Here is a 13,308-nt window from a genome sequence, read left to right as displayed (position 1 = left end):
CAGTGCATGATGCACCCTACAGCAAGGGTTCTCAAACTTTTTGATCTCTGGGAAAACCAGCAGTCATCAAACTCGCCAAGAAACTCACCCCCCTTGCAATGCATTTCAGCCTGGTGCCAAGGTCTGTGCGATGGAAAGTGCTTGCACTGATGGTGCGAAACTGAGTGAAGAGCTAGGGTAAGAAAATCTAACGCTGTATAAATTATGTTTCAACAGACTAGGCACTGTTCTCGGTCTGCAAGTGTGACAGGAGCAGTGAAGTCCAAAGGAAAAGAGGGTGGGGGGGGGGGGGGCACTTTACTTAGGAGAGCTTACAGTTTGCCAACCCTTGCTTTAGAGTAAAAAAAGAAAGCCTAATAAGGCACTGTTGCACTGCGTTTCAAAAGTGTCCTACACTGAAAATGCGAAACAAGAAGATACCTGATTGTGCTAGTCAAATTCATGCAGAAATCACTGTCCATGTTAAAGCAAGAGTGCATGGACACCAATGGGCTCTGCATATTCACCCTGTTTACTGAGTTAACAGTTCACCATGTTCACTGAATTTCCATACTAAACAAAGGTACATAGCACAGTTATAAAGCTTTTTCCAAAGACACATTGTTCGTAATTAATATTGATATTAATGCAGCTCAACTTAACTCAATACTAAACAAAGGTACATAGCACAATTATAAAGTTTTTTCCAAAGACACATTGTTCATAATTAATATTGTTGATATTAATGCAGCTCAACTTAACTCATTTTTCACAAGAACAGATATACTTGGGTGTCTCTCATAGCCTGAGTAGCTTTGAGACGTTAAACTCAATAAACCAAACCAGAAACAGTTTGTATACTTTGCTGCCTTCAATGAAAAGGTGCAGAAACACTGCCTTAATAAAGAAAAGGTGTAGGTGTAGGCATGGGAAAGGTGTAGCACTGCATTTATAATCATGGTTGTACCCGGATATTTCAGTGCACGTTAAAGAACCCCGGTTGGTTGAAGTTTCCCCGAGTCCTCCACTAAGGCGTCTCTCATAGCTTGCGTTGCATTGGGACATTAAACCTCACAAACCAAATAAACAAACAATATTGTTACGGAGCACAGTATATCGAGACGACGACGACGTGCTGATGTGAAGTAGTAAAGAGGACGACGCTCAAGCCTAGCTAACTTCGTTCTGTGGTGTGCGGTGTGTGGTGTGCGTCTAAGAGTGAACTAGCGTTTACCGCTGTGTTCTTTCCTTAAAATTTGGTGGAGGATTGCTGGAAGTACGTAAGTCGCCAAACCTGGATCTCCGTAGTGGCCGCCAGATTGGTACAATCACTATGCAATCCGACGCGACACCTTCTTCAGCGGCACCATCAGCTCCCACCTTCGTCATGACGCAGCCTCGCGATCCAGGCACCTTTTGCGGCACCGACCACATCGACGTAGAAGATTGGCTCGCCATGTACGAGCGGGCCAGCAAGCCCAACCGTTGGGACGCGACCCTCATGCTCGCCAACGTAATCTTCTATCTGGCAGGTACGGCGCGCGTCTGGTTCGAGACGCATGAAGACGATATCACATCGTGGGAGATGTGCAAGGAGAAGCTTCGAGACCTATTTGGCAAGCCGATCGGACGCAAGCTTGGCGCACAAAAAGACCTCGCATCCCGTGCCCAGTCTTCGACGGAATCGTACTTGTCTTATATCCAAGACATTCTAGCACTATGCCGAAAGGTGGACAGCGCCATGTCCGAAATAGACAAGGTGGGCCACATATTAAAGGGAATTGCAGACGATTTTTATAATCTGCTGCTTTGCAAAGATTGTCCAACGGTCGACTCAGTTATCCAAGTTTGCCGCCAGTTTGAACAAGCAAAACACCGCCGTATTACTCAAAGCTTCGAACGCTTGCCAAACACAGCTGCTACGTCCTCGTGCGAAGATAGTCCAACCTTACAGCAGCCATCTCATCCCTCCAACTTGACCAGGATTGTTCGTCGAGAGATAGAGGCTATGACACCCGTTGCGTTCGCTCCTCAACCAGCGGATGCTACTATAGCCTTAATCCAATCTGTCGTTCGCCAGGAGTTCGCAAATGTGGGCCTCAACGCGAACGTGGGCTTCAACTCCGGCCAACCTTCCGCACAGCCCTCGCTCCAACCTAATGTTCCTGTCGTAGCTGCTGCGACTCCTACCACTCCCTTTCAGACGCGGTACCGCTACCGCTACCGCAACCCGGACGAATGGCGAACCTCGGATGACCGACCAATCTGCTTCAACTGCTCACGTGTCGGCCACATTTCCCGCCATTGCCGCAGCCGTTGGGTTCCGCCACCTCGACCTCGCTACTACTCTGATCGCAGCGCCGAATATGTTCCACACCCAACCTATGTCCGTGATACGCGCACTCGTGACTTTAACTCGCCAGCCCCGCGCATGCCCAGCCGCTCGCCGTCTCCTCAGACCCGGAGGTCCCGCTCGCCCAATTCTCGTCGTTCCACATCTACCCACTTCTCCGGCTCTCATCCGGAAAACTAACCAATGCAGCTCCCGGAGGTGACGCTGCATTGACGACCCGGCCCGAAAATCCTCTGCTGACCCTCGCTCATCGCCGCAACCTTCTAGACATCTATGTGGATGGTGCCCCTGTTACTGCCCTCATTGACACTGGTGCCCAAATTTCAGTCCTCAGCTCATCCTTTCGCCGCCGTCTCAAAAAGGTTGTCACACCCGCCGCTTCATCCGCCGATCGTGTTGCCGATGGAAGCGTCGCTGCCGTCGTGGGCCTGTGCACTGCGCGCGTGAGTATTTCCGGTCGCACTACCCCTGTCCTATTCACTCTTATCGACCGCTGCCCTCACGACGTGATCCTCGGCATCGACTTTTTAACGGCCCATTCTGCCCTGATCGATTGTTCAACTGGTCTTCTTCGCTTAGACCTGCCGTACTGCACCGAAAACACCGATGTGAAGCCCCGCCTCCGATCCGCCGAATTTGTTCGCCTACCACCCGAAGCTGCTATTTATGTCCCGCTGGCCCCGATCCCCGCAGTTCCTGACGGCACATACGTCACTTGCCCAATTACCGATGTTGTTCTCCGTCACAACGTCATACTTCCCCATACCGTCGTGACTGTCACTGCTAACCGCACCTATCTTCCCGTACTGAACTTCAGCCATTCGACTCAAGTTTTACCCCATGGTATCGCACTCGCTGATCTGTTTCCTTTGGCGGACTGCGAAGTTGCGGCTCTAACCGCTCAGTATCTGTCGGAGCATTTATCGCCTTCTTCTCATTCGAACCTCTTTTCAGGCATGATAGCCGCGGATCTGCCAGATGACCAAGCCAAAGCTCTCTCCGACCTTTTGCTGTCGTACAGCGATATATTTGATTTCGGTGACCGACCATTGGGCCAAACATCCGCTGTGACCCATCGAATCAATACGGGTGACGCCAACCCCATCCACAGACGGCCTTATCGTGTTTCCCTTACTGAGCGGCATGTTATACAGAAAGAAGTGGACAAGATGCTGGCGCAAAATATTATTGATCCTTCCTGCAGTCCCTGGGCGTCTCCTGTCGTATTGGTTAAAAAGAAAGACCAAAGTTGGAGATTTTGTGTCGACTATCGCCACCTTAATCAAATAACAAAGAAGGATGTTTACCCTCTTCCGCGAATAGATGACGCGCTTGACTGCTTGCATGGTGCCAGCTATTTTTCTTCTATCGACATGCGTTCAGGCTACTGGCAAATTGCTGTCGACGAACGGGATCGCGAGAAAACCGCATTTGTCACCCCCGACGGACTCTATCAATTCAAGGTGATGCCATTTGGACTCTGTAACGCTCTTGCGACATTCGAGCGCATGATGGACTCACTCCTCCGTGGCTTTAAATGGACAACATGTGTATGCTACCTGGATGACGTCGTCGTTTTCTCATCCACGTTCGCAACCCACCTTGATCGCCTTTCTACGGTCCTGGACGTTTTCCGCCGCGCCGGTCTTCAATTGAACGCCAAAAAATGCAGCTTCGGCCGGCGCCAAATCAAAGTCTTGGGTCATTTGGTTGACGCAAATGGTGTACAGCCCGACCCTGACAAAGTTCGAGCCGTGCGCGACTTCCCTACCCCACGAATCTCAAGTGACGTGCGAAGCTTCCTTGGCCTTTGTTCTTACTTCCGCCGCTTCATTCGGAACTTCGCAGACATCGCTCGCCCACTTACCTCTCTTCTGCAAAAAAACGTACCTTTCACATGGGGTTCTGACCAAGCCTATGCCTTCACGACACTTATTTCCGCCCTCACCACCCCACCTGTTCTGGCGCACTTCGATCCTTCTGCACCTACCGAACTGCGCACCGACGCTAGCGGACATGGTATTGGTGCTATCCTTGCCCAGTCCCAGCATGGTTCCTCCCGCGTCATTGCTTATGCTAGCCGCCTGCTTTCGTCCTCTGAGCGCAATTATTCAATCACAGAGCGGGAATGCCTTGCACTTGTTTGGGCGCTGACCAAATCCCGCCCTTATTTGTTTGGGCGGTCCTTCTGTGTAGTGACTGATCATCATGCTTTGTGTTGGCTGTCCTCACTTAAGGACCCCACTGGCCGCTTAGGTCGCTGGGCCTTACGAATACAAGAGTATGAATTTACTGTGGTGTACAAGTCCTGCCACTTACACCAAGACGCTGACTGCTTGTCCCGCCATCCCGTAGATCCCCCCGATTTGTCCGACCATACTGCTGACGACTATGTTTTGTCCATCTCGGACTTTACCAATATCGGCTCCGAACAGCGTCGTGATCCTGCCCTGCAAGCAATTATTGACCAGCTGCGCAACATCCCCGACTCTTCCGCCAGCATGTTTGTACTCCATAACGAGATATTATACAGACGCAATATGCGTCCAGATGGCGCGGACCTCTTACTGGTCGTTCCAGCTCATCTGCGCTCTAGTGTCCTCGCCCAACTTCACGACGTTCCTACAGCAGGACACTTGGGAGTCACACGCACTTATGACAGTGTGCGACGCAGATTTTTCTGGCCTGGTCTCTACCGCTCTGTCCGTCGCTACGTCGCCGCTTGTGAGCTGTGTCAGCGCCGTAAGATACCCTCACTTCAACCTAGTGGGCCCTTGCAACCAATTCCAGTGCCGACAGAGCCGTTTTCTCGTGTGGGCCTCGATCTTATTGGGCCTTTTCCGACATCGACTTTTGGAAACAAGTGGATTGCTGTGGCGACTGATTATACCGCCCGATATGCTGTAACCAGGGCTATCCCTACCCGCTGCGCCTCCGACGTTGCCGACTTTCTTCTCCATGATGTCATCTTGATTCATGGCGCTCCACGCCAACTGCTCACAGATCGTGGCCGCTGTTTCCTCTCTCAAGTGGTTCATGACCTTCTCCGCTCATGCGCTACTCGTCACCAGTTCACCACGGCCTACCATCCGCAAACGAATGGTCTTACTGAGCGCCTCAATCGCACTCTGACCAACATGCTGTCTATGTATATGTCCGATCACCATCGTGACTGGGATGTCTCCTTACCTTTCGTCACGTTCGCGTATAACTCCTCACGCCATGACACCGCCGGATATTCTCCCTTTTACCTACTCTTCGGCCGTGACCCTTTACTCCCATTCGACACCTTGCTGCCTCTTGACGACTCTTCCTGCAGCTACGCTTCGGATGCCATCGCCCGCGCTGATGCTGCCCGCCACATAGCTCGAGAGCGTCTTGGGGCGTCTCAGCGCTCTCAAAAACGTCGTTACGACCTTCATCACCGAGACGTTCACTACCCTCCTGGTTCCCTCGTACTTCTTTGGCACCCGGCTCGCCGTGTCGGTATGTGTGAAAAACTTTTGCCTCGTTACGTGGGCCCCTACTCCGTCTTGCGGCAAGTCACCGATGTGACCTATGAAATCGTCCCTTTACAGCCCAAGAATCCTTCCACAGCCCCTCATCCAGAACTCGTGCATGTCGCCCGTCTAAAACCATATCATTCGAGTTCTCCTGTGTAGGACGCACCGGGACGGTGCTTCTTCGGCGCGGGGAAAACTGTTACGGAGCACAGTATATCGAGACGACGACGACGTGCTGATGTGAAGTAGTGAAGAGGACGACGCTCAAGCCTAGCTAACTTCGTCCTGTGGTGTGCGGTGTGTGGTGTGCGTCTAAGAGTGAACTAGCGTTTACCGCTGTGTTCTTTCCGTAACAATATCATAACTCACTTGAAATATTCGGGCGCGACTTAAGTTATTTTTACTCCTTCCGAGCTATGAGTGGGCCTTTTAAGTTGCACAGACCTGCGCAAACACGAACAATGCTGTCCATAAGCTTCTTGTGGTGGATAGGAAGAGAGCACTTTAAGATTCGATAGCACTTGATGCGGTTGATGGCGCGCTCAACGTGGATTGTCAGCTGAGATATCCTCCTTGCTGCTGTAGCTTCAGCCTCTGGAAACTGTTCTCTTCCCCTTGAAAATAGATGTGCATTCAACTTCACACCTTTCTCTTTCATTGAAGGTGTTAGTGCGAACCCCCTGTCGGCCATTACTTCTTGGTTTTTGAAGAAGAGCTTGACAATGCCAAATTTCTCAACAATGCATTTGTCGGACGCCCGTCCCCCATAGAAACGCGACACAAAAGTGATAAAACCACTTGGCGCTACTGCCACAAGAAACTTCAAAGTGTTTCCACTTTTGTAATGACTATATGTCTCTCCTCGTGGATAAAGCTTTTTAGGCCGCTGCAGTGGTGCCTCTGTGCAGTCAAGGATGCATGTAGTATTGCAGTAGCTACTATCTTTAAATTGTCGTGGCAATGTAGCTAGAATTGTTTCTTGTGGTAGCCATGCCACGACTTTTGTTATTAGGCCATCCAGAATTCCGAGTGTTGTCCGAAACACCTGCCCAGCTTGGGACACTGAAACGTCGAACCTTACGGCTAGGTCAAAGTACAGCAGCCCTAACCTCAGGCGCATGAGCGTCAGCAGTACCTGGTCTCCGATGGTCATGTTGCGGCTAGCACGAGTTTTGAGGCAGACTGCAGCTACAAGTTTCCAGAAGGCAGTGCAGTTAAGGCCAGTATAAAAACTACAAACTGCTTCTGAAATACCTTCAGAAAACGGCCTCTTAATAGTCTGCACTTCTGACGACAGTCTTAACAGACCGCGCAGCATACGAGTGGTCTTCTTGTATAGCAGTGCACAAATCCTCACACTGCACAGCAATGCTGCAGACCTCCGGTTCGGTCTGGCAGCTCTTTTCACGGCATTCTGATGCTTCCGTATGATGTGGAGCTGAGTGGCTGCTGAGATGAAGTGGCTCCTCTGTCATTTCCACATCAACTGGAAAACCCGACGGTCCTGCGGATGTTTCTCCAGTTGCAATGTCAGAACTTGCATCTCGTACAGGGAAGGTTTGAGGTATAACCTGAAACATAAAGAAAAATCTGGCATAAATAAGAGATAAATGTACATGCTGCAATAAACATCCAGATGAAGGTCTAAGGAAATCTTTGGATCACATTGCAATCAACATGCTGATACCTCACTAACAGGCTGGCCATGTAAATACGAACTGATATGTTCCCTGTGTTTCAGTGCATGCAACCAGTGGCACACTAAAGGTCATAAAAGAGCATGCTTTGGTAGTCAAACTCTACTCAAGCATTACCTGATGAAAATCGTGAAGTATTATAGTTGGCTACAACTAAAGTCTGCAGTAACTGTCACACGTAATTCTTTTGTGACAAATAGTAGACCCCTTTTAAAACATTCTTTTTTTACTTAAATAAAAGCTGACTAGCACACAAAGTTATAAGCTCAAGATGTATTATGCCTTGGACTTGTATGAAATAGCCAAACATTAGAACTATTTTTGTTTACTGCTCAGTGGAGTAATGTGCTGCATACAATAGCCTGTAAAAAAAAGTTACCAACTGCTATTTTTCGACTTGTATCCTGCTCTAGTGACTGTTGGTGTTGTGCTGGCATTATTCACTTAGCAGCCTACATTTTATTTACACAGATTGAGAACGAAAATTCCAAACACTTAAGTGTGCTCCATAATATTTCAGCCAAACCTGTGAACGGGAAAGAGGCAAAAATTCCTGAGGTCCCAGCTTGGAATGGTTGTATGTTGTAGAAATACCCAAATGGACTCTTATGATAAAAGCAACCACTTCCACTGTACTTTTGCCGCTGCGATTGTGACAGGGGCCATGTCAGAATGGTGATGTTATAAAGTTAAGTTGAGCACATACCTGGTGGAAGACGACACATTTGGATATGCAGCAAATAATGCAGTTAGAAACAATAGAGCAGTAATGAGCGCTGTGACACTATTACAAGCTGTCTCGTATGATATAATCAAACCTCAAATATGGATGTACTTCCACATGGGATGACTACAGCGGAAAGCTTGCACAACATTCTAAAGACATTGCATCTTACCTCAATAATGCCCTAAATCATGCGATTACACCAGCTCTTATTGCCAGTTTAGTCACATAAGGTACTTTATTGCTCAAAAAGAAACAGTAGATGCACTGATTGGGGCACTAGGCTAACAGAAATGAAAATCCTCTTTGTCCCATGCTGTGACGGCTATGCCATAATACATGATGCTAGTGCATAAACAGTTTTTAAAAGCAGATACAATGCCAGAAGGGATGCTTCCCGAGTGTTGCCTTTTTTGAAGTGGCAGCACCATTCTGGACACAAAAGTTACTCTGGTCTGAGAAATGCAGGTTTTGTGTTACTCACAGGGTGCAATCTATATGAAGTAGTAGGGTGGTAACACGCACCTAAGGTGTAACGTGCTTTGAATGAAATGTGATACAGAACAAGACAGCATATTGGAACTGAGGTGCTCCTTGTTAGTTTTCTGCATTCCGCTCGTTTCATATCGAGTGTGCTAGTGTGACATACCTAGCATGTTTCATAAGCTTTGAATCTTTTTTTAGTCTGTCATATTGTGTTTCCTTAGTCTTCATAAAGTGCAGCTATATTAATATTACAGTGTACCAGGAAAAATTATTTGCATAGCAATAGTCTTACCTGTGCCTGTGAGCCTTGTGAGGTGACACCTGGAGCAACATGCTCCAACGGCTGACCTTTCTTGATGATTGGCCTTCGTCCATGCGTCACCTGCGCTTGCCAATAACAGTAGTCTGCATTTATTTTCAGTAATGCATTTTGTCATCATGCACATGTATCTTTTCTTTCGAGTGAGTAAAACTTGCTTCAAAGTATTACTACATCCAAATATTTTGTGTTAGTAATAGTTAGTAGACAGGCAAATTTTACAGCATTGCATCTACTGAAGACAAAACTAAAAAAATGACTGCATCTGCCACAATGAATTTCATGGTAGACCTCACCTGCATAACAACAAGCCACATATACTCGTGTAGAATTCTAATCAGGTATATGGCCACATCTAGCTGACCATGCATTGTAATTACTTAATCCATTAGTTGTGATTAAAAATTGAATGTTAAGATACATTATCGTCATACATTGTTGGACAATCTATGCTGACTATAACTGCATTAGTTAATTGTAGGCCTATACTACTTATTGTTAACCAGTCAACAGTGACAAAAATTGAGCTTTATACCACCTAGTTGTGTTGTTGGATAGTTATGTCATATACGGTGGACTAATTATAGGCCTTGATTAATTAATTACTGGTTTGGTTTTTTTGGGCGGTTTAACAACCCAAAGCGACTCAGGCTATGAGAGATGCTGTAGTGGAGGGCTTCCGAAATTTCAGCCACCCTGGGTTCTTTAACGTGTACTGACATCATACAGCACACGAGCGCCTAGAATCCCAGCCGTCGAGGCTGGGATTCCATCCCGTATCCTTCAGCACAATAGTCGAGCGCCTTTAACACTGTGCCCCCCCCCCCCCCAGCGGTGTTGGTTAATTACAGTAAATTAGTTAACTGTGCTTAAAACAAACTTTATTCGACTGAATAGTTTACATCAAGTATAACTGCACTATGCTGATTGCAAACGTTACCAATATATACGCTGATTAAGTTCCAAATTTTAGAACACAAGCCATATCATGGAAAAGGTACCAATAAGTGGAATCCAAATGTTAAACTATGATGTCAAACAAGGCTAACGCTAATCTGATCTGCGTTCAACCGTGGTTAAACCAGTACCAATTTTTTGTATTTCACACTGTGTGCCATTAAAATTTTTTAATGTTTCCATCTCTGCAAATAAAGATGTTGGCATGTTCAAGGAGGCTTTATTTGAAACAATAACTGCTGAGTCTATGTCTGTTCTCCATTTCTGACCTGCCTTAGTCTATTTACAAATGCTCGCTCAAAAGTGTTGAAAACCTGTTATGAAAAGTCTAGAAGCCCAACCTTGCTGCAGTCATATACATTATACAATACCGTACTGATCTACTGCACGCCCATGCCAAAAATTATGAGCACCATTGGCCAATAGCCAGGGCTACTTGTACTCAATCATCGTGCATTTCACTTGCACCCATTTTAAGCAGTAGCTTATACAGCTCATTTGGTCAATAAAGCCATTGGCATGGCTGGTACTGCATATTGGAAATAAGCGCAGGTCATGTAAAAAACTGTACCACGATAATTTGTGGTTAAAATGATTGATGCTTGATTAGTGTGTGATAGCTGATATCACGAGTGAATGAAGCCACTGTAATTAATTGATGAACTGAAGAAATGAAAACATTGGGAAAATGGGGTTCAACTGTGTTAAAATTTTCAGAATAGAAAACCCAGTGCTTGATAAATTAGTTTGTAATTGATCAATAATTGCAAAAGTTGAAAAAAATGACTTTCAAATGTGTTAGGCTACTCGGAATGGAACGCTAGTGCTTGTCGGTGCTAATCGGTGTATAAAAAAAACTAGTAAAAAAAAAGCTGTTAAAATGTAGCAGGTCTGTAACTTGTTTTGGGCAAATGAAACGTCTGTACCGCGATGGTTGGTTTGGCGTATTGGGTTTTCCTAGCGGCTTTCCACGATGACGCTACTGCTGGTCACCTTGGTTTTGACAAAACATACGACCGCGTGAAATGACGATTCTTTTGGCCCGGCCTGTCTACCACCGTAGCTAAATACGTTGCTTCCTGCCACCTGTGCCAACGTCGCAAGCGGCCGACTTCTTCCCCCGCTGGCCTCCTACAGCCCCTTCCCTGTCCCGCCACACCATTCGACGTAGTCGGCATCGACTTATATGGTCCCCTACCTCTCTCCTATGGGGGTAACCATTAGATTATAACAGCTGTCGACCACCTTACACGCTATGCTGAGACGACCCCTCTACCGACTGGTTCCGCTAAAGAGGAAGCTAATTTCTTTTTGCGGTCAATTGTATTACGTCATGGCGCTCCTCGGGTGCTTCTAAGTGACCGCGGGACGGCCTTCCTATCGATAGTCGTATCCGAAGTTCGTGCGTCATCCACCCTCCTTAAGACAACCTCAAGCTACCATCCCCAGACTAACTGTCTGACTGAGCGATTTCATTGCACACTATCAGATATGATATCCATGTACATCACACCGGATCATCAAAATTGGGATGCTGTTCTACAATTCGTCACGTTCGCCTATAATACTGCAGTACAGCGGACTACCGGTTACTCCCCATTTTTCCTCGTTTTCGGCCGTCCTCCCACTACAATCCTCGACACTTCCTTCTTCTCTACGCCCGACTACTCCTCATCATTACCAGCCCAGTTCTTATCCCGTGTGGCCAGATGCCGTCATCTTGCCCGCCTAAATACAGAAGCGTGCCAGCAAGACCGCAAGAGTTGCTACGATTCGAAGCATCGCGTGGTCTCTTTTCGTCCTGGTGACGAAGTACTGCTCCATAAACCACTGCGCACCCCTGGCCTTAGTCATAAATTTCAGCGCCGCTATCTTGGTCCCTATAAGATCATCAACCAAACTTCCCCAGTAAACTACCAAACCACACCTGTTGATCCTCCAGCCGACCGACGCCACCGTGGAACTGAAATTGTTCACGTATCTCGCTTGAAGCCGTTTGAGCCCCGCGGTACATCGGTTGGTTAGGAGCGGCCAGGCTGGCCGCTTCCGACCCCCCGGCCAGATTGTGTGAGCCCTCCTCGGATCTTCTTTCATTTGTACATACCATGATCTTCTCCTTCCTCTTGTACATACCATCATGATCGTCCCGCGGCGCCGGCTCCGGGGCGCTCTTGGGTTTTCGCCAGCAGATTAAACGCTGACATGGCATACCTTGCCTTGCCTTCACGACCTTTACGTCTGGACCTGGCTCGGAAGCGACGAGCGGACCAGCATATCAGGCAACTATTTTTTCTGGCGCTTCACTCTTCTCGCAAATAAAAGTACGTATATAACCGCTCACTCGCTATTTATCCTGTAACTGTCGATTGTCTGAAGCTATCACCATGCACCGACAAAAAAAAAACGACGAATTTTATTAGTGAAAGTTCTCATGAAATTAAACCTGAGGAGGCGACCATCTCATCTGAACAGGTAACTCATGACAGGCACTGCGATGTAAATCATTTCCGTGATGCGCGTGGTGTCCAGCATGCCGCCTGTGGCATGGCCAGTGCCTGGAGCGCTGACAGCGAGCAAAACGCTTCGGTAGACAAAGTGCCCAAAGTGGTAATGACCGCGATATATCTGAAACAGAGCGCGCTCCTATTATTTCCGACAGTGATTGGTCTGAGCGCTCTAATGAGCTAATTGATATCCTCGGAAGCGACGCGAACATCTCGAATGATGCCGAGCTTCAGTATGAGAGCGCACGTGTTAATGAGAGCTCCGCTGGAGAGCATGCAGACACTCATGATGATGGCGATTCAGAACCGCGCTTTCTTTGTTGTTGAAAAAAATGAAGTAGCATTCCTGCTTTTCTGGTTTACCAAGTGATGTACGGACATTACTGTCTACACCAAGATACTTTGTTGGGCGAGTTGGTACTTATTCATTATTAATATAAACAGCGCGAACACGAAGACAAAGGAAAAGATAAAAGAGAGCCACAGTACAAGCGCTGACTCACAACTATGCCTCCCTTTACTCCAGGGCCCAGAAAAAACAAACACGAAGAAAAAGAAACAGTCACGTGAAACAAGCCCTGGGTTCACCTGCTGCACAAAAAATCACTTAAATAAGACACCTCTTTGCTTGAAAGAGCAAGAGAAGTCTTGCTGACACACTTATTGTCCGTTGAAATAAAATATGATTCCACTATCTCCCTCGTCATCTTCTCGTTGTGGCAATACAAAATCCTAACCTTGTCAAACGTTTTTTTCTGGGCCTTGGAGTAAGGGGCTTAGGCATGG

The 13,308-nt window shown here is 47.3% G+C and overlaps 1 protein-coding gene across 1 annotated transcript; it reads right to left on the bottom strand.

Moving 5' to 3' along the window:
• Positions 1 to 6,235: 6,235 nt before the first annotated feature.
• Positions 6,236 to 6,988, bottom strand: LOC146177449 (uncharacterized). Its single transcript, XM_084581566.1, has one exon. The coding sequence runs from the start codon at positions 6,986 to 6,988 to the stop codon at positions 6,236 to 6,238; it is 753 nt and encodes a 250-aa protein (XP_084437692.1).
• Positions 6,989 to 13,308: the final 6,320 nt, after the last annotated feature.

This window comes from Amblyomma maculatum, chromosome 10 (assembly GCF_055883805.1).
Source record: "Amblyomma maculatum isolate TAMU_Amacu chromosome 10, ASM5588380v1, whole genome shotgun sequence".
NCBI lineage: Eukaryota > Metazoa > Arthropoda > Arachnida > Ixodida > Ixodidae > Amblyomma > Amblyomma maculatum.
Note: the sequence above shows the minus strand (reverse complement) of the source record. Positions and strands in the feature narration are given on the sequence as shown.